The sequence below is a fragment of the Mandrillus leucophaeus genome, unplaced genomic scaffold (assembly GCF_000951045.1).
Source record: "Mandrillus leucophaeus isolate KB7577 unplaced genomic scaffold, Mleu.le_1.0 Scaffold337, whole genome shotgun sequence".
NCBI classification, from domain to species: Eukaryota; Metazoa; Chordata; class Mammalia; order Primates; family Cercopithecidae; genus Mandrillus; species Mandrillus leucophaeus.
Genome location: NW_012103554.1, coordinates 1,330,125 through 1,355,106, shown reverse-complemented (window position 1 = coordinate 1,355,106; position 24,982 = coordinate 1,330,125). Strand labels below are relative to the sequence as shown.

The following is a 24,982-nucleotide window of genomic DNA, read 5'->3' as shown; positions in this document are numbered from 1 at the left end:
AAAAAAAAAAAAAAAAAAAAAGAGAAATGAACAAGGAAAATACCTCCCATGGTTTCCCAAGCCTGGCGAAATTGCTCTTGTTCCTGTGCAACTCCTGAAGGTGTCAGCTGTCAAATCCTGTTCACTAAAGTACCTCTTCACTTAGGCCTGTGATTTGGGAGTCTTCAAAAGCACAGGCTTTGGGATAAGGAGCTAGGGTCTACACTTGGAAATGTGACTTTGTGGCTTAAACTCTTCTACCTTCTTGTTTGTTTGTTTGAGACAGGGTCTCACTCTGTCGCCCAGGCTGGAGTGCAGTGGTGTGATCTCGATCTTGGCTCACTGCAGCCTCCACCTCCTGGGTTCAAGCAATTCTCCTACCTCAGCCTCCCGAGTAGCTGGGACTATAGGCGTATGCCACCATGCCCCCCTAATTTTTGTATTTTTAGTAGGGATGGGGTTTCTCTATGTTGGCCAGGCTGATCTCACACTCCTGATCTCAAGTGATCTGCCTGCCCTAGCCTCCCAAAGTGCTGGGATTACAGGCATGAGCCACTGCACCCGGCCTACACTCTTCTATCTTTAGTTTGCTTATCTGCAGGGTTGTGATGATAACTGAATGGGACAATCCATGCTAAGGTGTAAGAAATGTGAGCCATTGTTTTTACTAGATCTTACCTGAACATCATACAGGAACTGGAATTGGCTTCTTTTACTCGCAGCCTCTCTCACAGCCCGAGCCAAGTCCACCGACCCCTTTCCACCAACCGACCAGTGATAGCAGGGGACTGCATCAAAGGCACCAGCCCGCTTTGCAAGCTCACACACCAAGTCAATCTCAGCGCGGGTGTCAGTCCTGGTGAAGAAAATGTTTGTGGTTTTGCATCTGTATCCATTTAGCGATGTTTTGAAAGAAAGACTAACCATTTATACAGAACTTCGCTCCCTAACACTGAATACATTTTAAACATCAAAAGTGGTCACATCGTGTTTAAATAAATCAGACTTAAAGAAAAGCATGGAAAAAAAAATCCTCTCCAAAGTGACTCAAATATTTCAAGTTGTTAAGGGCGTTATCAAGAAAATTCCATAACATATCCCTTTGATCACTCACAGTTTGTTTCAGACAAAAATGCTGGGTAGAATTACAAAAAAAAAAAAAAAAGTCAAGGAGATAGTAACTCACTATATATAAATTTCACTTCCTTAATAACATTGTGAGAACACATTTGCTAAAATGAAACCAAACCAAATAAACAAACAGAAAGAACTGGGTATTTCTGTATACTTTTAGATGAAGCAATTCTAAATTCTAAAAAATTTTAGAAAGACCAAATACCCCAAGACACAAATATCGTTCACAGGGTGGCCTAGTGATAATGCCCACATTTAAAGGAGGAGGCCGGACTTACTTGAAGACATTCAGAGCCACCACAACGGGAACCCCAAAGAGCTGAGCGATCTGAATTTGCTTTTGGAGGTTACAGCAGCCATCTGCCACCAGCTGGATGTTCTGTAAAAAAGAAAAAAGCAAAACCCAGACCCCTGTGTATTGCCTCCCACCAAACCTGCCAAGCTAAACTGGCAGCACCTCTCTGGCAGGATTTGTGACATCTTTTTTCATTTTTTCCTCCAAGAAAGATGGCTGCAAGAATAAGGAGGTTCGTCTGCAAAAAAATTTCTAAAATGATTCTGGGTCCAATGGCATATGTGTGGGTCTGAAGCCTGGCAGCTCATACTGCTGCGTACAGGCTGCAGGGTCTACGCAACGTGCCCATGCTCTGCAGGTTGGGGCCTGACAGGCATAAGGCCCCAGGTGGGTGAGGAGCTCTGTCCAGGTATTCCTGGCTCAGATCCCTGGCGCCACCTGTAGGAGCTATGAGGTACTGCTGCCAGTAAATCAAAGTCTATTTACAGGAAAGTGTAAGCCACTCCTGTAAGTCATAAAGCCAACTGTATATAGACCTTCCATGACAAAAGAATACAGAAGTGTAAACTTCATATTTGTTTCTGACCTGGAGACCTTGAGTTCCTGCTCTGATGGCTATCCTGGGGGTAGACAATAGTAGACAAAGCCTATATCCATCTTTTCTTGATATTTAAGAGTTAATTGAATGAATTTTATCCTTTCACCCCACCCATTTCCTCTTGGATTCTTAGAACAGCACTTTTCTTTTATTTTTTTTGAGACAGAGTCTTGCTCTGTCGTCCAGGCTGGAGTACTGTGGTGCGATCGCCGCTCACTGCAACCTCCGCCTCCCAGGTTCAAGCAATTCTCTTGCTGGGACTACAGGCGTGAGCTACCATGCCCGGCTAATTTTTGTATTTTTAGTAGAGATGAGGTTTTGCCATGTTGGCCATGGGTTTTGCCTGGCTGGTCTTGAACTCCTGGCCTAATGTGATCTGGCCGCCTTGGCCTCCCCAAATGCTGAAATTACAGGTGTGAGTCGCTACGCCAGCCAGAACAGCACTTTTCTAAGGGATCACTGAAGGATGGCTCATTCACTGAAAGCCAACGAGTCACCGGATTTGAGAGATTCTTCACATAAGTGTCTAAACAGCTCCTCTTACCTCCTCTGTATATTCTTTCTTAAGAGGAACACCGGCGGTTACCTGAAATAAGGAGAGAAAACGTGAAGAATAATCCTATAAAAATGCTTACACAACTGATCTGAAAGAAAGAACACCACAATCACATTCAGTTTTTAGAAAGGTACCCCTACATTTTGTGCTTTTAAAACAGTAGCTGGCGGCACTGGCTGAACCTAAACTCTCGTGGGAAGCTTTTCGAAAACACTGATCCCTGGGCTCCACCCAGACCAATGAAAGCAGAAGTTCTGGGAGGGAAACCTGGCATCCATAACGTTTAAAATCTCCCTGGATGATTCTAATTTGAGCCAATGGAACAGTATGAAACTTCGCAAACATTGGTTCAAATTAGAACATAAAACTAATGATATGTTTAATACCTGATTTATACAGAGTACATCACCATTTGAAATCATTTTACGGTAACTGCCACAAAGCTCTGTTGTCCAGGCTGGAGGGCAGTGCATGATCACAGCTCACTGCAGTCTCAAACTCCAGGGCTCCAGTGATCCTCCTGCCTCAGCCTCCCCAGTAGCTAGGAATATAGGTGTATACCACCACACCCAGATAAATTTTTATTATTTTGTAGAGACAAGGTCTTGCTATGTTCCCCAGGCTGGTCTCAAACTCTTGGGCTCAAACAATCCTCCCACCTCGGCCTCCCAAAGTACTGGCATTACAGGTGTGATTCACTGTGCCTGGCCTGGTGGTTAATCTTATGTGTCAACTTTGCTGGGCCAGAGGGTGCCCAGTATTTGTTCAAATATTATTTTGGGTGTTTCTGTGATGGTGTCTATGATGAAACGAACATGGAAATCAGCAGCCTTTGAGTAAGCAGGTTGCCCTACATAATGTGGCTTGGTCTGAGCTGATCAGTCAAAGGCCTTTTTGAGTATAACAGAAAGACCGGCCTCCCCTGAGTGCAGGAGAATTCGCCAGCAGACTGCTGCCTGCACACCGCACTAGCACCCCTGGCTCTCCGGGGTCTTCAGCTTGCCAGCCCACAGTGCAGGGTTTGGACTTGCCAGCTTCTGTAATCATGTGACCCAATTCCTTAGAATAAATATCTTTCTCTCTCTATACACACGTCCTATTGATTCCATGTGTGAAGAACCCTGATTCACACAATGGTTAGTTTAAAGAACTAATTGTGAAAGAATCTGTGGATCCCAAAGCATAGCAGAATATTAGCTGTTGGATTGCACAGGGAATGGCCGAGCATTTTGGGGGACAGGATGTGAGTTTAAAATGACTGAGGCTAAAATGGGCAAATTCAAGGGCCACAAGGTTTTCCACTGTACAAATTATGGAAAAAAAACAAGCTGAATAAACATAAGAGGCAGCCATGGTTATTTGTGTAATGATCAAAAGGAAGTCGATCCCAGCACAATATCTGTAGAAAAAAGAAAAAGAAAAACAGAAAACAGAAGTAGAAATGAATAATCATGGCTCAAAAATACAGAGCTATTCAATAAGAAGGAAAGACACCGATATGAGCACTATGGAATAGAGGATTAAGAGGATGAAAGTTCATTTATCTTGCCGTTATTGAAAACACTCCCTACATACAGACTATGCCAGACACTTGGAACATACCAATTAATAAGACACAGTCCCTAAACTCAAGGAATTGAGAATTACACAGGGAGACACAGAGCAAGGCATTCATGAAACAATATGAGGCAGAAGGTACTACCGGAGCCCAGGAGAGGGATGCTTAGCTTCACCTGCTTTTTGTTTGTTTGTTTGTTGTTGTTGTTGAGACAGTTTCGTTCTTGTCACCCAGGCTGGAGTGCAATGGTGTGATTTGAGATCACTGCAGCCTCCACCTCCCGAGTTCAAGCGATTCTCTCGCCTCAGCCTCCCGAGTAGTGGGGATGATAGCCGCCTGCCACCACTAGTCTCGAACTCCTCAGGTGATCCACCTGCCTCAGCCTCCCAAAGTGCTGGGATTACAGGCGTGAGCCACCGTGTCTGACTGGTTGCCGCCTTTTCTTATCCTCCAACCGTAGCCGTGCCTACTAACCCTATTCCTTGTTACCACGATCACTGGCTGAGAACTATGACATTAAGCAGGAGTGGAAGAGACACAAAGGATTAATGTGGCACAAAAGTGCAACCGCTGAAAAACAGAGCACATATGTTAAGATGAATGAAATAGGATTGTAAAGCATGTAGAGAATTTTTACAGCACAGAGACCAGAGTCTGGAAAACTATGGGACTGGCGTCGGGAGACCCGGACTGCAGATCTGATCAGTCCCTGAAATAGATGTGAGATATCACACAAGCCACGGGGTCTCTCTGTGCCTCAGAGATTTTCTCTTTATAAAGATTGAATGAGATCAGACAATCTCTAAGCCCTTTCCATAATTTTCAGGGTGGCAGGGCAGGGAGGGAGAATTCCAAATGCATCCTACATGGGCAGAAGTAGTTTTTGGAAACAGAAGTTGTTATGCAGACTCAATGTCTAAAATCCAGGAAGGACTGTAGCAACAAGGAGTGTTTTGAGTAAAGTCAGAATTCTTTATGATTTACTACTTTTAATCTGTATTATATCATTCTTGCATTTGAAATGATGATGAGCCAGGCACGGTGGCTCACGCCTGTAATCCCAGCACTTTGGGAGGCCGAGGTAGGCAGATCACGAGGTCAGGAGATCGAGACCATCCTGGCTAACACGGTGAAACCCCATCTCTACTGAAAATACAAAACATTAGCCGGGCATGGTGGTGTGCGCCTGTAGTCCCAGCTACTCAGAGGCTGAGGCAGGAGAATGGCATGAACCTGGGAGGCGGAGCTTGCAGTGAGCTGAGATCGCGCCACTGCACCCAAGCCTAGGTGACAGAACGAGACTCCGCCTCAAAAAAAAAAAAAAAGAAATGATGATGAAGCTTTAGGCAAAAATGAAATGAAGTGCTTAAGTGTCAGGTACTAGGAGTGGATTTGGATTTAGAACACTTCTGCCCTTCATTAACATCCAGCTCTGCATGGTGGACATAGTAGATTTAGATCTGAAGTGCTCGGCACTCTGCTGGCCTGCTGACATTGTCCACATTCCCTAAGCCTATCAAACCTCAGCTTCCTTATCTGTAAAATGGTATAAAAATAATGTCCACTTCTCCCAGGACAAAGAATTGCTTTATAGTGTTTCATGATGGCAAACCCGCTTCTTGTTTTGACTATGTAATAATCACTGAATAGACGACTTTTGTCACATACACAGAACAGTATGCCAATTAAGAAATCAGATTTGGCAGTTCGTCTCATATGTGAATATTATAATGACAGAGAAATTTTATTTTATTTTATTTCAAAATGACTAATCAGTATAAAATGTCTTATTCTACACTTTGAAATTCCTAAAAATGAAACAAACGAACCACAAACAAACAAAAAAACAAACCCCCAAAATCTACGCACAGGTTTTCTGCAGAAAGGAATATACTTCCTTTATAATGTCTGTAATTGCTATATATATTAGGATAGGTAAATATCAAAAGCCTTTAAAGAAGTTAAAATCGAATTTGTGTTTTCCAAGCAAAGCTCTCTTAGAAACAATCCAGTATTATAACACAGTTGTGAGAAGAAATCATAATAAACAGAAAGAGAAGGAAAATAGTTTTAGATGAAATCTGATGAGTTACAGCATCAGTGAACCGAAAAACTATCTGTACAAACAATGAAAAATCTCAGTCATCAAAGAACTCCCTCTAATCCTCACGTTCTTCGTTCAGGGACAAGAGCCTCTAGCCGCGCATTACCATATGGTTATACAATCTTGGCCTGAGTATCAGATGTGAGGCTTAAGATTAAAAAGTGGTTGCATTATGCTCCTTTCCAAAATGTTGTTTAGGAAAGAACTGTGGGTGTTACTGTTTACTCGAACTTACTAAACTCAAAGTGCCCTATGGTGGCGTTGGAAAAAAAAAAAAGAGTTTTTAGATGTCCACAAAGGAGGTCTACAGGAAAAAAAAAGTTTTAGAAAAAAATACTCTAGAAAACTATAGTCATTAAACAGGCAGGAATTTTTTAAATGCTCAATTCTGTTTTAACATAGTGCAATTTCTTTGGTATTAGGAAGGTGGTGTGGGCACTTACACTTGGCCCGCCTCCATGCATCTTCAGAGCTCGCACCGTTGCCACCAACACAACCACGTTGGGCACCAAGCCGGAAGCTCGGCACTTGATGTTGAAGAATTTCTCCATTCCGATGTCAGCACCAAAGCCAGCTTCGGTCACTGTGGAGAAGCAAGTGGAATATGCGCTATTATCTTCTAAAAACAAAAGTAGGTTTTGGCAAACACCACTATGATTCGAGCTCAAAGGACAGCTTACATTCCTTTTGTTTACCAACACAAAGGTAAACTGATTTCCCCACTGTCATAGAAAGGTTCTTCATTCTCTGCCCTAAAGAGACTGCGCCCTTCTCTGCTTGACGCCACCAGGCCTGAGGGATTCCTTGTGGTGACCAGGTCAAGACTTTTCTTCCAATATCAAAGCTCACAGCGAAGCTTTTTTTTTTTTTTGAGACGGAGTCTTGCCCTATCGCCCAGGCTGGAGTACAGTACAGTGGCGTGATCTCGGTTCACTGCAACCTCTGCCTCCCAGGTACAAGTAATTCTCCTGCCTCAGCCTCCTGAGTAGCTGGGGCTACAGGTGTGTGCCACCACACCCGGCTAATTTTTTTCTTTTATTTTTAGTAGATATGGGGTTTCACCATGTTGGCCAGGCTGGTCTCAAACTCCTGACCCTTGTGATCCACCCGCCTCCCTCCCAAAGTGCTGGGATTACAGGTGTTGAGCCAAGGCGCCCGGCCAGTGAAGCTTTTCTTCATACAGATGGGGATTTTTAACTTTGTAATCAGGTTCCAAATTGTATCAAAGGGTAATGAGAGTATGATTACAATAGAAGATCCTTTCTTACTCTTTTATTTTATTTTATTTTTTTTGAGTTGGAGTTTCGCTCTTGTCCCCCAGGCTGGAGAGCAATGGCGCAATCTTGGCTCACTGCAATCTCCGCCTCCCAGATTCAAGCGATGCTGCTTCAGCCTCCCAAGTAGCTGGGATTACAGGAACCCACCACCACGCCTGGCTAATTTTTTTTGTATTGTTAGTAGAGACAGGTTTTCACCATGTTGGCCAGGCTTGTCTCAAACTCCTGACCTCAGGTGATCCGCCCACCTCGGCCTCCCAAAGTGCTGGGATCGCGTCCAGCCCTTTCTTACTCTTTATATTAAGAATAATTTATTTTAGTGCCACCCAGTCATTTCTGTTAACTGATAAATTTCAAGTTCGTTGAAGAGCATAAGGATACTGATGATCAATCTGGATACAAGACAGCAGCTTTATTAGAGAAACACCAGAAAACACTCATTTCTAGTCTCCACCCCCTCAGTTGCTAGAAAAGGTCACAGCTGCCTTTCGAGAAAGCGAGGCCCTGGGTCAGCAGCATCTTCTTCACACACAGAGAGCTCTAGGGCCTTGCTACTCAGTGTGTGGTTCATGATCAACAGCATCAGCGGTTCCTGAGAGCCTCTAAGAAACGTGGGATCTTGGGCTCCGCATAAAGTTTACAGAATCAGAATCACATTGTTCCAAGATGCCCAGGGGAGATGAATGTCCATGAAAATCTGGGAAGCAAACCACTCTAGGAAGGGAATACTACTGATTTAAGAAAAAGTAAATGTTTATGAAATACATACTTACACGCTGATAGTACGAACAGTACACAGATAGGAATTGGGAGAAAAATCGACTAAGATATCAGAAACATTTAACATGATCAGTTTCCTTGCTGTGCTACAAACTTTGAAAATTTACAATTATAAGTGGCATCTTATAATTCTGTAAAGTTGCTGTAGCAAGATTTACAAAATTGTTCCCCCTGTTACGGAACATTTGGGTTGTTTCCAATATAAACAATGCTGTACTGAAAATATCTGTGCCTATGTGCTTTAATCTCTTTCAAATTATGTTCTTGGAATAAATTCCCAAGGGTAAAGCAATAGGGTCAGAGGATATAAAATTTTTTATGACCATTGATATGCTTTTGACAAATTTAAAAAATTACATTTAAAATGTTCAATTTGGGTAAATATAGCTACAAGCCATTTATCCTTTATTATGTGTTACTTGAACAAACTATGTGGCAGAACAATTTCGAGAAATAAAAGACATTCTTTTTTATATAGTATTTGGAACAAGTCTTGTAATTTTATTAGTAGTGGTCAAAATCAGAGAAAATCACTTACAGTAACAATCCTTACCTCAGTGGTACCCCCTGGTAATGCATTTGTTAACTTTAGCATGTTGGTGGCATCATGGACCCCAAAAGAGGGATAATCCAGGTGACTTTTGTCAGAAGTCATCAATGAGTGAGCTCCTGGAGGTGGAAGGCTGGACAATAAGGCCCCAACGTGGGGCTGTCCTGCAGGTTAGCACACAGATGGGACCTTGAATCCCTCCCAGCTGTGCAACCTTGGCAAGTTCCTTGTTGGAAGGATTAAGTGAGATGGCACAGGTACATTACTGTGTCACTGGGGTTTTTCTTGGTGCATACTGAGAACTCACAAAAATAGTTCACATCATTGTAACTGAAAGGGTAATTCTCCCACTTGCTAAAAACCGTATTGAATTCCTAAGCATTTGTGGGAATTCCTGCTACATCGAGGCATTTTTCTCACAGGTAGACGCTCACTCTTAGGGTCACTACCCTGAAGCCCTGCAGGGAAGCGGGAGAGAGAACATTTGTTATTCAGTTAGAGAGCGCTGGAGGACAGCACACTGGGAGGGGCAGAGTTTGCCTGGGAGGTTCGGAGAAACAGGGTGATGGAGTCAGGCTCTGAGGATCAAGTAGGATTTTTCCAAGCAGAGAAATGCAGAGTTGGCTATGGCAGGCAGAGGGCAAGAGGAGGAAGGAGAGGGAGGAAAGAAGAGAGTCACAGGTAAAGGACAGAGCCAGGGAGGGAATGGTCAAGATGACGGGAAATTATCCGTCATGACTGTGGAAGTCATTATTTCACCAGCAAGACTGGTTCACTGGCCTGATCAGTACTGGGGAGTGGAACTGAAGTAACAAAATGTTATGCATTTTTTTCAATGCCATGGTATTTTGAAAAACTGTTTAACGTCACCCTATAGTTGGAGGTAGGTTGTTGCGTACATTTTACATAATCGGGGCTGATCAAGTGATCTCTAAGTTCTTTCCAACTGGATGCATACTTATGTGTTAATCTACCCTGTTAGACTGCAAGCTCCATGATGACACGGACCATGTGTTTGAGACATCAACACGGGAAGACACATAGAAGGCCCTGAAGGAAAGTCATCATCTATCTCCAAACCAAATAAAAAGAGAGTAGCAGAAAAGCACATCTAAAAACACTTGGACACAAATATATTAATGAAAAGTTTCATTTGTAACCATTGAATGCCCTTGAAAAATTGCAAGCTCAAATTCCCTTCAAAAACCTACCTCCTCCACACTTCGGTGTGCCTGTGTAGTCACCATGTTCTCCTATCTTCACTGGTTCCTGCTTCCCTAAAGTGCCTTAATATGAAAGTCAAGGCCGCCCTCATGTAAAGTTCCTTCCCCGACCTTCATCTTCCTCCACACTCCCTGCCTCAGACCTCATGCCTCTGGAATATCAAGCTCCCAGCACAGCCCACAAATGCTGTTACTTGTCGTCACCTCCAGACCTCTTTTCCCATGTGGAACATTCTTCTCTCCCCTCTCTGCCTCTTTAACCCGCTGTCCAAGACTCAGCTTGGATGTGCCATTTCCTGGAAGCTTGTCCTGATGCTTTCAGGCAAAGTTGACTACTCCTCCCGCCCGTCCCATCCTCCCGGTCCTGTGGTGTGCTCCCTCGCAGGGCCCTCATCTGTCACCACATGCAGCATCCTAAGTACACTGATGTGCCGTCTCCCACGTGGAGGATGGGACCATGCCTTATTCATCTTGTAGCTCCACTTCCTTAACACAGTACCTGGCATAAGCAAGTCAATGAAAAAACAGGATAAGACTTCGGAGCCAGTAATGATGTCAAGGCCACACATCAATGGAAATAGACACATAAAATAGAATTACATAAAAGTACAAATATGTTCTGAGTCCTCCCTATACTTTCCTTTTTTTCTTATAATACTAAAATGGTTTTACTAAAAGGCACAAATGTCATATCTGACAAAGACGTGACCATCTAAAACATCTACACAGGCTAGCTAAGCTTAATTTCATATTTTTATTTATTTATTCACTTATTTTTGAAACAGAGTTTCATTCTTGTCGCCCAGGCTGGAGTGCAACGGCACGATCACAGCTCACTGCAACCTCTGACTCCTGGGTTCAAGTGATTCTCCTACCTCAGCCTCCCAAGTAGCTGGGATCACAGGCACCTGCCATCATGCCCGGCTAATTTTTGTAGAGACGGGGTTTCACTATGTTTTATTTTTAAAAAGAGACAAATTGGAAACAAAAAAGTAGTAATAAAGAGAACTCCAGCTAGGGGACGAAAATAACATGCAGAAGTAAAGGTTCGAGGACTCTGGCTTCCAAATGCAAAGGAAATAGACAAAGAACGGGAAGAAAATAGAAGAAAGTGCCAAATTCTTCCACTTTGAAAACTGTCCTGAAATGCTGCATGTAATCACTTTTATGTTGTTTGTATTCAAATATCAGGCTGCCAAGGAAAGAGAACATGGATAAGGTATGCTGATGTGTAATCAGTAATTGTGAAAGTAAAAACTACTTTCATAAGGTGCCACCAATCACTACGAACTTGGACACGGCGGAGTGCTGTGTTTCTGTGCCTTAGGGGGCCTTGACAGGAAGACCCACCTTGTGAGAAGGGGGCAAACCACTCTTGGTGGAAGGTTCCATTTCCTAGGTACTTCTTGGGAACTGCCAACATATACAACCTATAGGTTAAGTTTTCTTAGTGACTTGAAATAAACAATTTATTCCCTTATCATATTTGCAGTCCTTAACGAAGCTTAAAAGAGATACAGGCCAAATAATTATTTAATGTTAAATTCAACATAGACTTGCTCTTAAGTCATGAAGCAAGCCCACATAGTAGGATTTAGCTTTGCTGAAAGGCACATCATGTAGACTTCTGAAAGCTGCATATTTAATAAGGCTTGCAATAAAATGTTTGCACAAGCCGTAAGAATTATTTGTCTTGGCAATCTCTTTCCCTTTTGTTACAGCTATTCAACTTACAATATGAATGAAAACAGGAAATGCTGACTAATACTCTTATTGTGCAAGCACAGAAGTTACTAGATAGTGATTCTATAGCATGGCTTGATTCAAACTTAAACCCATAATCAGCTGAGAAAGGAAGGGTCAGTGGGTATGAGTTGGGAGGGGACTGACAATTTGGATAAATACTGGAGCAACCTGCACAGGAAACAGAGCTCCGGGTTCAGATGGACAGTCAAAACCAGTTCTGGAAAGCCAGGTAGCTGCCTTTCCATGATCATCCAAGGTGCACCCAGAGTCGTATTGTAAGAACGAAGCAGAAACAATGACAATGGCAGAAACGAAAACACCAGAACAACAGAACATTCCTGGCAGGCAAATGTGGTATCCACGAAATCCTTCAGGGAGGGAGAGACGATTTCCACATCTTAAGTTATTCTGTATGTCCCCAACTTACTGCACACATTAAAGAGAGCTGCAGCGATAATTAGGACTTGGATTTTTTTGTTCCTTTTTGAGATGGAGTCTCATTCTGTTGCCCAGGCTGGAGTGCAGTGGTGCGATCTTGGCTCACTGCAACCTCCGCCTCCCACGTTCAAGTGATTCTTCTGCCTCAGCCTCCCAAGTAACTGGGATTACAGGAGCATGCCACCATGGCCCACTAATTTTTGTATTTTTAGTAGAGACAGGGTTTCACCATGTTGGCCAGGCTGGTCCTGAACTCCTGACCTCAAATGATCTGCCTGCCTCAGCCTCCCAAAGTGCTGGGATTACAGGCGTGAGTCCTGGCCAGGACTCAGATTTTAAAGTAATCACTAATCTCTCTCTCTCTCTTTTTTTTTTTTTTTAAAAAAAAAGGCATTAACATCCTCACTTCACTAGAAGGCCTTTTAAAATATGGGTTCATAAAACCCTACAGCTACATGGGAACTGTATGGACAATGTACTCCAACTGCCTCCTGTGCACCAGGCCAGTTCCTTTCAGGAGATAATGACACAAAGCCCAGTGTGGGGTCCCCGGTCCCTCTGATGCCCAGCCCAGAGTTCTGTCTGCTACATACGGTGTTCTGCTCAAAAACATGATTAAACACGCACATCACATAATTCAAGAACAACTTTCTTTCTTCTCATTCAATAATTACTGAACCCCTACGATTGTGCCTAGTGTTTACACACAATCATCTGTGTGCCAGTGTCTTAATTTAGTGGAGAAATAGCCGCAGGCACATTTTTAACATGACAAAGATGGGAAAGATTAATTCATCACCCAGTGAAGAAGAATGTCTTTCTGACCTTCCCCCCTCAACCCCGTTTTCTTTTAATGATAGGGAGTTCCGCTCTTTTTGCCTAGGCTGGAATGCAATGGTGCGATCCTGGCTCACTGCAACCTCTGCCCTCCAGGTTCAAGTGATTCTCTTGCCTCAGCTTCCTGAGTAGCTGGGACTACAGGCGCCCGACACCATGCCCGGCTAATTTTTGTATTTTTAGTAGAGTCGGGGTTTCACTATGTTGGTCAGGCTGGTGTCGAACTTCTGACCTCAGGTGATCCGCCCGCCTTGGCCTCCCAAAGTGTTAGGATTATAGGCGTGAGCCACGGCACCCGGCCGACTTTTTCGTTTTCAATGTGTTTTTTTTTTTTTTTGAATTGTTTGGTACTTTCAAAATTGTGTTTATTACCTGTATCCAGGTAAATTTGAATTCAATTCTATGCCACATTGATTTTTGGATGTTCTCATGCTTTAGTGCATTCACAGAACCCATTTCCGCAGAATCACAAATCCTAAGTACAGTTCAGTCCTTCTCCACCGGAGGCGATTCTGCCTATTCCACTCCCCACCTGGACACTTAGCAAGGTCTGGAGGCAATTTTGATTGTTGTAAATGGCATCTAGGACAGCTGGGATTCCCCTACCACCCCCCAACAAGGAATAATCCACCCACAGTCTCTATAGCACTGAGGCGCAGACAGCTTGCTGTGGCTCACGCAGGACAAACGAGCTTGGCGCTTCCTAGATGCCTCCTCTGAGAATATTACAAACGCACTACATGCTAGGCAGAAAGATTGTGCAAGATCATTATGCTAATCGTTGTAACCCTATGCACTATAAGATCCTGGAATATGAATTATCGCAGTAAAAATTCCATCCAGCGTGGTTGGGATGTGCTGAATCAACAGTGTGGTCACTGCAACCCAGCACTCTCTGGAGAAGAAAAACAGTGATGAGGTGACGGCTGAACTAGCTTCACAGGGAAGAAGGGAAGGTCAATAGAAATGCTCTCAACATGGGGCAGCATGGGTGACGGCAGCTGTCCGCCTTCCCACTCAGTGTGCACATGATGGGGAAACACTATTTTAAGAGACCGAGGCACGGGGAGAGGGTCTGAAGTTAACATTTGTGAAACATTTTCTACGTAGCCAGGCAATGTACTAGGTGTCCTGTCTCATTTCACCTTCAACATCTGTGAGGTATCTTTCTCCTCTATTTGCAGTTTATAATACTAAGGACTGGAAAATTTTATAATTTTCCCCAAGGTCACACAGCTATTAAGCGATAGAGCTTGGACTAAAACCAAGGCCTGTCTGCTAGCAACCTCTGCCAAAATCCCTACTCCATACCCCTCATCAAACCATCAACTGATCACGTAGCATTTCCCTCGCTGAGCTGCTCGGTCAGTTTTGCTTTCAGTGAAAATCTTAACCCTTGGTACTTCAATAATACTTCAGCATTTAACAAGTAGCTCTAAATTATTTTCCTGAACTGAGAGGTGTGTCCAGGCTTTTGTTCTAACTGCAATAAGGCCCTGCTGTGATTACCAAAGTATGCAATCTAGAATGTTCTTTATGATCCTCCTTCCTTTTCACCCACCTCCCTTCCTTTACTTAAGTCAGAGAGCTTGCTGTCTGTTTCAGAGCAATTCATTCAGCGATTATAAATCACTTCCTCTGCTAGTTCTTGGTCCATGTGTCAACAGTGATGAGTTCTGGGGCAGCAGCAGGGAATATTTCTGGTTGACAAAGAAACACTTCAGAGAGAGGACGCTCCAGGGACCACTTCCACCTGGACTTGGTACCCAACCCCAGGCAGGAACAGGCCACACAGAGAACACTGGCACTGTAGTCCGGCCTCCTGAGGTCCAAGTATTTTACCCCCTCCCAGCCGAGTGATCAGACCCCCAGACTTGCCTTCCTAACGTCCTCCAGCCAGGCACCAGCTCTCCCTTCGCTGGATGGGAAATGAGTGACTCCAGTGCTCTAGCCTGGGTTTTCTTTTCAAACAGTACTTTCTGATGTCAGCACGTGTGCATGGAGGGAAAAGAAAAGGCAAGAACCGCTTTAGATCTGAAATTCTCATTTCTGCTTTTACACTGGGGAAAACTCTCCTTGGACTTTGAAAAAGAATTAAACTGAAGTGCTGAGATAATTTTTCCTTCAAGTTTTCTTAATTTCTACTTGAAATACCTGGATGTTGCCACCAGAATTGCAAATTAAACTTCTGCCTTGCTATGGCACTAAGGGGTCCTTTATTCCATGGTTACTCAGAAGATAAAGAAATTAGAACTGTCAGATTTCATAGCTACTTTACAATGGTAACAACTTTTCTCTCCATGTGTGCAACAAACATATATCAAATATACAACATATTGAGTTCGCCATTACGTCTGGACGCGAACTTGAATTTATGGACTGCCAGAGGTCTCACAGAAGAACTAGTCCTTGCAACTAGCTCAGCTCAAAATACGTTGAGATACGAAATATGAGCGCACGGGGCATATGTGGCTAACTTAATCATCAAAAGAATTTCTTGTAAATAGAAAGAAAAATAAAACTGTAGCTTTCATTCAAGTAAAGGCTACACTTTGCTTCCTCACAACAAATCAAAAACAAAAATAGAAGCTTTGTAGGGCTTCTACAAGCAAGGTGTAGGCTGGACGATACCTCATTCTGAAGGGCTGTGGGTGTTAATTGCCAAACAGTGCTAAAAGAAATAGAGAGTAGAATCTTCAGGTTGCCCTTTTCTGCCCTATGTAAACATGTGTATTCAACGGCAGGCTGTCTGCAGATAAACTCCAAAAAAGTCACAGAAACACATGAATTCCGAACTTGAATTAAAGGGGAGACAGTGAGGACCGTAATGACTTTTTCAGCGAGTACCAGCAGACAACACCAGGATAAATCATTCAATTAGCTATAAGAGAAGTTCGGCATTATTACTGCAGCTTCAAAATAGAACTTTGTTTAGAATATATTAATTTTGAGGATCCAACTCATCTTAAGTCTATGAAATTTCACTAAATGCTAAATCCTTTCTGCTCTTTAGGATTTGTCTATTTAACATATAACCCTGTTTAGTTTTATTAAATATCTTAGAGTCAAATTTACAGGAAGTATATAGAACTAACTAGACACGTATCAGGAGACCTAAAGGAAAAAGAAACCGGTACAAACCTCAATTTTTTTTTTTTTTTTTTTTTTTTTGAGACAGAGTCTCTCTGTTGCCAGGCTGGAGTGCAGTGGCACGATCTTGGCTCACTGCAACCTCCACCTCCCTGGTTCAAGCAATTCTACTGCCTCAGCCACCCAAATAGCTGAGACTACAGGTGTGCACCACCACGCCCAGCTAATTTTTGTATTTTTAGTAGAGACGGGGTTTCACCACGTTGGCCAGGATGGTCTCAATCTCTTGACCTTGTGATCCACCTGCATCGGCCTCCCAAAGTTCTGGGATTACCAGCGTGAGCCACCACACCCAACCCAAACCTCAATATTAATATTAGCATGTGCCCTTCTTCCTTTCCACCTCTTTGGTGATGGCCAAGTTCATACACATGAGGGGAAGATTGGAGGTGGTGCACAGAGCATGAAGAAGTTACTGGAGACGTATTTGGGAAAAGCAACAGAGAAAGTAAGCAGTGTAAAGAGGAGACAGGTACACATGAACATATTTTTGGTTGCAGTAAAAACTTTGAAAGTATCAAAACCACTTCGATGTGCTTTTGTGTCAGAACTCAGAATTTCCTTCCTCCAGAGCGTTAGTTACAGACACTGGTTTACATTATTTAGAACCATGATGAGTCACCATGTTTTGTAAGATGATTTTGACCAAAGTGAAATTTAATTTCCGAAAAGAAATGTTTTGATATTATAAATGATACACGTTTAAAATTATAATATATGATTATACATGTAATAAATTATATAGGGTTATTTTTAGGTCCTTTATAAAAATTCAACAGAATTAAATTCATAACTCCATTATCCAAATAGTTCCCATGTTCTTGTAGGGAACAAGAACAATTTGTACAGTGTCATGACTATGACCAGAGCGTTAAGCCTTCTGCTCTTGGCCAACAGTGGTGTTCCCCAATCCTGGCTAGAGACCGGGGATTTTGGATGATTGCATGGGGGAAGAGCTCTATTCTTGCAGCTCCTGAGAACTGGACACCAGGAAGTTAACTCAAAACAAATGAATTCTGACAGGCTTGGCCACTAACATGATTTAGCCCAAAATAATGGAAAGATGACACAGAACACTTTTTACTGAGCAGTTACGAAAACAAACCCAAAAGGGAAAGAACTACAGAACTATGCAAAATGGTTGCAAAATGCAAAATGGAAAACGCAGTTATGCAAAATGGTTGGTACCAGACTGAAGTGATTTTTGGCTTTTAAATTTTTTCAGATTTTGTAATATTTGCATATACATAATCAGATATCTTGGGTTGGGACCCCAGTCTAAACATGAAATTCATTTATATTTCATATACCCCTTATAGACATAGCCTATACTATATACATATACACACACACACACACACACACACACATACACACATATGTATTTTGTGTGTCTCCCTCTGTCTGCCCAGGCTGCAGTGAGTGGCGTGATCTTGGCTCACTGCAACCTCTGCCACCCAGTTCAAGCGATTCTCCCACCTCAGCCTCCCAAGTAGCTGGGACTACAGATGTGTGCCACCATGCCCAGCTAATTTTGTTTTGCTTTTTATTTTTATTTTTTGTATTTTTAGAGGAGACAGGGTTTCACCATGTTGCCTAGGCTGGTCTTGAACTCCTGAACAAGTGATCCACCTGCCCTGGCCTCCCAAAATGCTGGGATAACAGGTGTGACCCACTGTGCCTGGCCCTGAACATTAGTTTTAGTAATTCTGTGCATATATGAAAGATTTAACCGCATGTTGATGGCAACCCATCACATAAGATCAGGCGTGGAATTTTCCACTTGTGGTATCATGTTGTCACTCAAAAAACTTTGGATTTTTGAGCACTTCTTTGGAGTTTGGATTTTTGGATTAGGGATGCTTTTACCTGTGTAAACAATAAAAGGTAAAAACATTTTGCTTTAAAACTTCCTAGGAAAGAACAGTTTCAAAAACCATGCAGTAACTTTTTTTTTTTGGTACCATTAGTGTAACTTGGCAAGAGAAACTATGATTACTGAATCCACAAACAAAGTAAATATGCCAGCATTCCTGGCAGGACAACTGAGATTACAGAATAAATTAAGACAGACAGAAGGAAAATATCTTAAACTTTACAATTATAAGATCGTACAATGTAGTAACTCAATACAAGAAGGCCGATCATGGACTTTTGAACCAAGATAGAGTCCTAGTAGTTGTCATTATGTAAATTTACAGTTTCAACCAACATTAAAAAGAGGAAATAAAATAGGATAGAAAATATTAGACTACATCATATATAGTAAGTAGTATTGTTTCACAAGATTTTGATTCAGTTTTTGCACACACACGATGCCATATAAAATGCAATTGCTGCTCCGGATTTCAGTTAAACATTCAAGAGTCGCAGGCACAGAGTCTACTTCTGGCAATTTCTTATTTAAGAAAGGAAGAGATGGACCTGCCAGCTTTGCGGTCATGCCTAGACCTACCAGTTTCTCACAAGCAGATCGATTTAATGATTACTCAGGCCTGGCCTGAAAAATCCGCTCAGTTTTGGTACAAATAGCAGAGGCAGCTCCCATGAAACAATGTTGCTGGTGTTATTAGTCAATGTGTGTATTTCTTTTTTTTGCTTTGTTTTGTTTTTTTGAGACAGGCTGGAGGGCCGTGGTATAATCATAGCTCACTTCAGCCTTGATCTCCAGGGCTCAGCTGATCCTCCCACCCCAGCCTCCTGAGCAGCTGGGACCACAGGAGCACACCACCACACCCAGCGAATGTTTGTATTTTTTTGTAGACATGGGGTTTTGCCATGTTGCCCAGGCTGGTCTCGAACTCCTGGGCTCAAGGCATCCGCCTGCCTTGGCCTCCCAAAGTGCTGAGACTACAGGTGTGAGACACCGTGCCCAGCCTCAATGTATTTACATTTAGGATCACAAAGCACAATCATAGCCCAAAGATGAAGAAAAACATCTTTACTGTTACTCGTACTCATCCTGTGACCCATTGTCACGGACTTGGAGCCGGAGAGCAAAAATGTAGCACGAAAACAAACGATGTAAAAAGAATCTTCAGTCAAGCTCTGTTCAGTTTGAACGTTACTTTGTAGAATATTGGGAAGTTGTTTTTTAGAGAGACCTACACCCTTGTCCAGGGCACAGCACAGTACCAGCAGTGCACTCATCAGTTCAGGCACTCAGCCTGTGGCCCTCACTGCCCTAGAGGAAACACAGGTCTTGGTCCTCAGTATGGATAAAGGAATTGAGCCCTCGGGACTGCCCGGGACATAATGCTGAGAAGCTGGGACAGCGCCCAGGAGAACACGTCAGATCAGTGACAGCGGTAAGAGTCAGGTGATTAAGTGATAGGTTAAGGGCCCCTTTGGACCCCTCTCAGCCCCTGAGGTAGTGAGTCTGGGATTCGGTCATTGTTCTACCCTCTCAGTGGCCCCTGGGAGCACAGGTGGCTCTTTTCCCAGCTTTCTCCACCGCACCTAGAAAGCAGGCGAATTCAAGGCAGAGATCCATTATCTCAGGATCTTCCAGAGATAAACGGAGGGCCTCTGTCATCAGAGGAACCTGCTTCTGCACGCTTACTTTCAGGGCTCTGCAGGCAAACCTCTATCTTGGAATGTGAGAGCCCAGTTCCCCAGCGTAGGGCTCCAACCCAGCCAGAGAAATGTTTTGCCTTGTGAGGAGGTCATCTTGAGGCTGAGGGTAACTTGGCCCAGCCGGCTGCTCAGGCCTGGGGCCGTAGGCTCAGCAGGAACCAGGACTGAACTGCAGAGTTTGAGAAGAGTCCACAAATGTAATACATGGGGAGAACAAGGGAGTGGATTTGTGTAGAAGACATAGATCAAGGAGGAAATTAACACTGAAGGCTAAACAGGGGGGTTTTCTGCTGCTGGAATGGTAACAAGCACCAGGCGTGATGGCTCACACCTGTAATACTAGCACTTTGGGAGGTCAGGGCGGCAAGATAACTTGAGCCCAGGAGACCAGCCTGAGCAAGATAGTGAGACCTCACCTCTGCAAAAAAAAAAAAAAAAAGAAAAGAAAAGAAAAAAGAAAGATGACCTGGGTGAGCAGATAGTTGATCAAGTCGAGGTTTCCAAATGCAACCCATAACACCTGCTATTTCCTACCCCACTGGTGTAGTGGTCCATTTTGGGGCACGGAGACAAGAACAGTCCACACTATCTTCCTTTTCCTGGGTCCTTCTGGTGTGCCCAAGAAGGCACCCTGCTGCCTGTTCAGCGGTAATGGATGGTAAAAGCATTAACAGAAGCAATGAGGACATCCTGAGGAGGCTGGCAATTCATATTTACATTTGATAAAACCTCAAACTATAGATAATAGCCTTGAAAAGGAGGGATGAGTATTTTTTGTTTTGGCTTATTTCCAAAATAACTTCTGTTTATCAAATTAATATATTATTAGAAATATGTTGGCTGGGCACCGTGGCTCATGCCTGTAATCCCAGCACTTTGGGAGGCCAAGGCGGGTGGATCACAAGGTCAGGAGTTCAAGTCCAGCCTGGCCAACATGGTGAAACCCCGTCTACTAAAAATACAAAAAATTAGCCTGACATGGTGGCAGGTAATCCCAGCTACTTGGGAGACTGAGCCAGGAGAATCACTTGAATCCAGGAGGTGGAGGCTGCCGTGAGCTGAGATTACACCATTGCACTCCAGCCTGGGCAACAAGAACAAAACTCCGTCTCAAAAAAAAGGAATATGTTATTAGTGATATGTTATTGGAAAATTTAATGTAAGGAAGAAAACAAAAAATCATAAATCATTTTCACTTTAATCTGTGTCTCAGGTTATCTTTTTACTGTTGACAGAGGAATAACGTCCTTGAGATGTCCTGGTAAGCATATTTTTTTTTCTATTTTGAGACAGAGTTTCGCTCTTTTTGCCCAGGCTGGAGTGCAATGGCGTGATCTCGGCTCACCACAACCTCTGCCTCCCAGGTTCAAGCGATTCTCCTGCCTCACCCTCCCTAGTAGCTGGGATTACAGGCACGTGCCACCATACTTGGCTAATTTTGTATTTTTAGTAGAGACAGGGTTCCTCCATGTTGGTCAGGCTGGTCTCAAACTCCCGACCTCAGGAGATCCGCCTGCCTCGGCCTCCCAAAGTGCTGGGATTACAGGCGTGAGCCACCACGCCCGGACCGGGCATATTTTACAGGACAAAAAGTAACAAAAATCAGGAATAATTCTCATGTCCCCATCTCCCCACCCCTCCCCCATCCCTAGGTCCAGAAGGAATTTGTTATAATTACCATCTTATATAAAAGCACAGACCCTCAATTTGCCACCTTTCCCTCCTCTTGAGATGTCCTCAGCCTGACAAAAATATGATTAGTTGTATTATACAGGAAAATACTAAAGATATATAAACATTTAATTATTATGTTTATTATACTGGCAAAAGATATGCATTAAAAATAAGGCTTCATTATGCCTAATTGGCTTGCAAATCTCGGAGAAAGGTTCCTGAAGAGCAGTTTGGGGCTCTCCCCCACAAAGATCATTCTCTGCCTACACGCTTTATCTACAACGTAATGACGCCGTGCTCTAAAGACGGTTCTGTATCCCGATCGACTCAACTAATCTAACATGAAGCTTTTCTCCAGGACACTAACTACCACATAATCTTCTACTGTTAGACTGAGTCCTGATTTGTAAAACTACACTCTTACTATTGGATATGTCCTAAACTATTTTTCAAAAATGATCCATGAAGCACAGAAGAATGAAAGGGTGGGCTGGTCAGTTTGGTCGATTTAGAAGATAATCCTAATCATGTCTGTGTAGAGAAGTCATAGGTCTTCTTGCCTAAACCCTGGCTGACCACCTGGCAGATGCTGTCAAAATGGAGATGATGACACAGATGACTTGGGATTAACTCGACTCTGTGTCTAGGAAAACCTCTTGAACTGTGGTCACGCTGACAGTGGATTGGCAACTCACCTTTCTATTTCAAGAAGAAGAGGCAGAATCTGAATGTCTTCGCTTGTCTTGCAGCTAAGTATGGCTGTGTGACTAAGGTCACTGATGAGATATAACCAGGAGTGTTGTATGTGATTTCCAGGAAGCCTCCTGAAAAGGGGGTATGCCCTTCTTCCTTTTTCTTGCTGATTGGGATACAGATGCAATGGTTGGGGCTTGTGCAACCATCCTGGACTACCAGGTAGCACAGAACCCACGATGATCAAGGAGTTGCTAAATCAGCCCAGACTGGCTACCCTGAGCTTCCTTGATGTGAGAGAGAAATAAACTTCTATTATAGTGTTGGGTCACTTTCTTTTTCTTTCTTCCTTCCTTTTTTTTTTTTTTTTTTTTTTTACTGTTGTTGTTATTTGTGGGTAAAACTAATCCTAACGGACTCATTTGCAAATAGAGAGGCTACTTAGAAACATCATAGCATTTTTCATTTCTATCATTTCAGTTTGCAAACTGCTTCAACACTGGGCAGTGTTTTCTTTTTCTGCACATGTTGACTCTGAGACTAAAGTCAAGGTTACAATTCTAATTTAGAAGAGGTGAGACTTGCTTAAAGTTTTGCTGATGAATAAGCTAAACTTTCAGAGGCTGAGATCTTGCAATAACTCTTTAATTGACACTCCCAAAATTACACCATGGAAGAAAACAGAGAGGAAGGATCATAAGCTCCAGACATTGAGTTAAATCAAGACAGCAGAAATCGGTACTTAAGGCACTTTGGAGGGACACAAGATCTATGTGCAGGAATCTATGAGCTTTCCTGCTCAACTGTCCTTAAAAACTGCTTTTACACTAGGCTGGGTGTGGTGGCTCATGCCTGTAATCCCAGCCCTTAGGGAGGCCAAGGGAGGAGGATCACTTGAGGCCAGGAGTTCAAGACTAGCCTGGGCAACATGGCAAAAACTCGTCTCTAATATAAATACAAAAATTAGCCGGACGCGGTCATGCGTGCATGTAGCTTGAGAGGCTGAGGCACAAGAATCACTTGAGCCTGTGAGGAGGAGGTTGTGGTGCGCCGAGATTGCGCCACTGCACTCCAGCCTGGACAACAGGGCAACACTGTCTCAAAAAAACAAAAAAACAAAAAACAAAAAACAAAAAAAAACCCCACCACTTAAATTCTCTAAATTCTCTCACTAAATTACTCTAAATTCTGTCTCATTTGTTTGTGTATGTGCCAAACGAAGAAATGGTTTTTTGGAAGAAAAAACTATTTTCATAGTTATTTAAAATATTTTTAGAAGTTATATCATGAAATTGTTGCCTGTCCCTGAAAAGTAAAAACAATCTACTCTCAACCAAAACATCTGTGCAATTTCATAAAACAAACGAAGAAAAGGGGACTAAACAATACGGAGAGAGAAATCAAAAGAAGGTACTCAGATTGCTGGTGTTTACAATTCAGCAACTTTGTTTGCATAAACACTTGAACATAAGAAAAAACTTAAAACCTCATTAAAACCTAACCGAGCATCTCAGTGCTGAATCAGGAACATTGGGTGAGTGATGAAGGCCATGCTCGCTGCCCTTGGAAAGCAGCCTACATGGGAAACCACTGAGAAATCTCAGCACAGTTCATGTCTCTGACTTTGGTTTGCAGAGAGTCTTAGCCCTGCTCAAGTCAGGTGATTCACCCAGTCACCTACTGCCCGCATCCCTACCATTCATCCCAAGGGAAATGCAGGAATTTGTGCAGCCTCAAACAAAAGCCACCAGTGCTGCAAGAAAGTAATGTAAGCCCCTGGCCCACTAACCATGGCTATTAACATCCAGATTTAGTTCTAAAAAAAGTGGAGATGTAACCACATACTCATCACAACTGCCAATCTTGGCTCTGGCCTCAACCTCTCCTAAATTACAGACCTAAATTTCCTTTCCCACCCCCGAAACTGACAAACGTTAACATTTTACCATGATTGCTTAAGATCGTTCCTCTTTCAGAAGTAAAGCAACATAGCTGAGTTCAGTACCCCATGCGCCCATCCCACCCCTCTACTTCTTCCCATGGTCATAACTCCTGTGAACTCAGAGCTTATGCAGATCAGGTTTTCAGACTTTTTCTACACAAGCACACATGCGTAAACAGAATATAGCATTGTGTTGTGTGTTTTTCAAAAATGTAACAGATTGTATATACACTTCCACAACCCGTTTTTTCATTCTGCATTTCTGAGGTCCAGCCATGTGGACACACCCAGAAGTAGCATTGTTGGTTATACCATGTGCACATCTCTTACTGCCGAAGGAGTCCTTTTCTGGGAGGCAGCCCCATTAGATAACAATTTGTCCACTCTTTCCCTTCACTTATTGGACTTCAGAAAAGTGGAATAACTTATCTGATGGGGGGTTGGAAAGAAACAGCATCTTAAAATACAGTCCTGGCAAAATCATTCAGGAAGTCCTCATGGATTAGAAACTATACTAACTCTTCTCCATGACTTTTAAAGACATTGAATGAGACTCCAGTCTATCTGCTTTACCCTGTCTCTGAACTAGCAGAACTATTTTGATTCTTTGAACGCAGGCCAATCTTTCTCCCCTCTGGCCTTCTTCAAGGCTCGCCTCAGTGCCATCTTCTCAGGAGAGCCTTCCTGAAACCACTATTTCAAAACTGTCAATTTCTCCTCACTGGTAATTGAAAGCATAATATATCAGATTAGCATTTATTCCCCCTCCAGAATATGACTTCATCTAATGATGAAACTCATCTCCCCCAGATGTCTTAGACTTTAAACTATGCTCACAATCTGCTGACACTTGTCAGCTACAGTCACATGCC

General features: G+C 43.0%; 1 protein-coding gene across 1 annotated transcript in view; it reads right to left on the bottom strand.

Annotated features, from left to right (window-relative positions):
* The window catches only part of MTHFD1L (methylenetetrahydrofolate dehydrogenase (NADP+ dependent) 1-like), a 268,081-nt gene that overhangs the window by 96,118 nt on the left and 146,981 nt on the right, over positions 1–24,982 (bottom strand). The window contains exons 26-29 of the mRNA XM_011988735.1: positions 6,668–6,807; positions 2,551–2,592; positions 1,392–1,492; positions 658–835 (exon numbers count right to left, since the gene is read on the bottom strand). Coding sequence (XP_011844125.1) covers positions 658–835; positions 1,392–1,492; positions 2,551–2,592; positions 6,668–6,807 — 461 coding nt within the window. The remainder of the gene's footprint in view (positions 1–657; positions 836–1,391; positions 1,493–2,550; positions 2,593–6,667; positions 6,808–24,982) is intronic.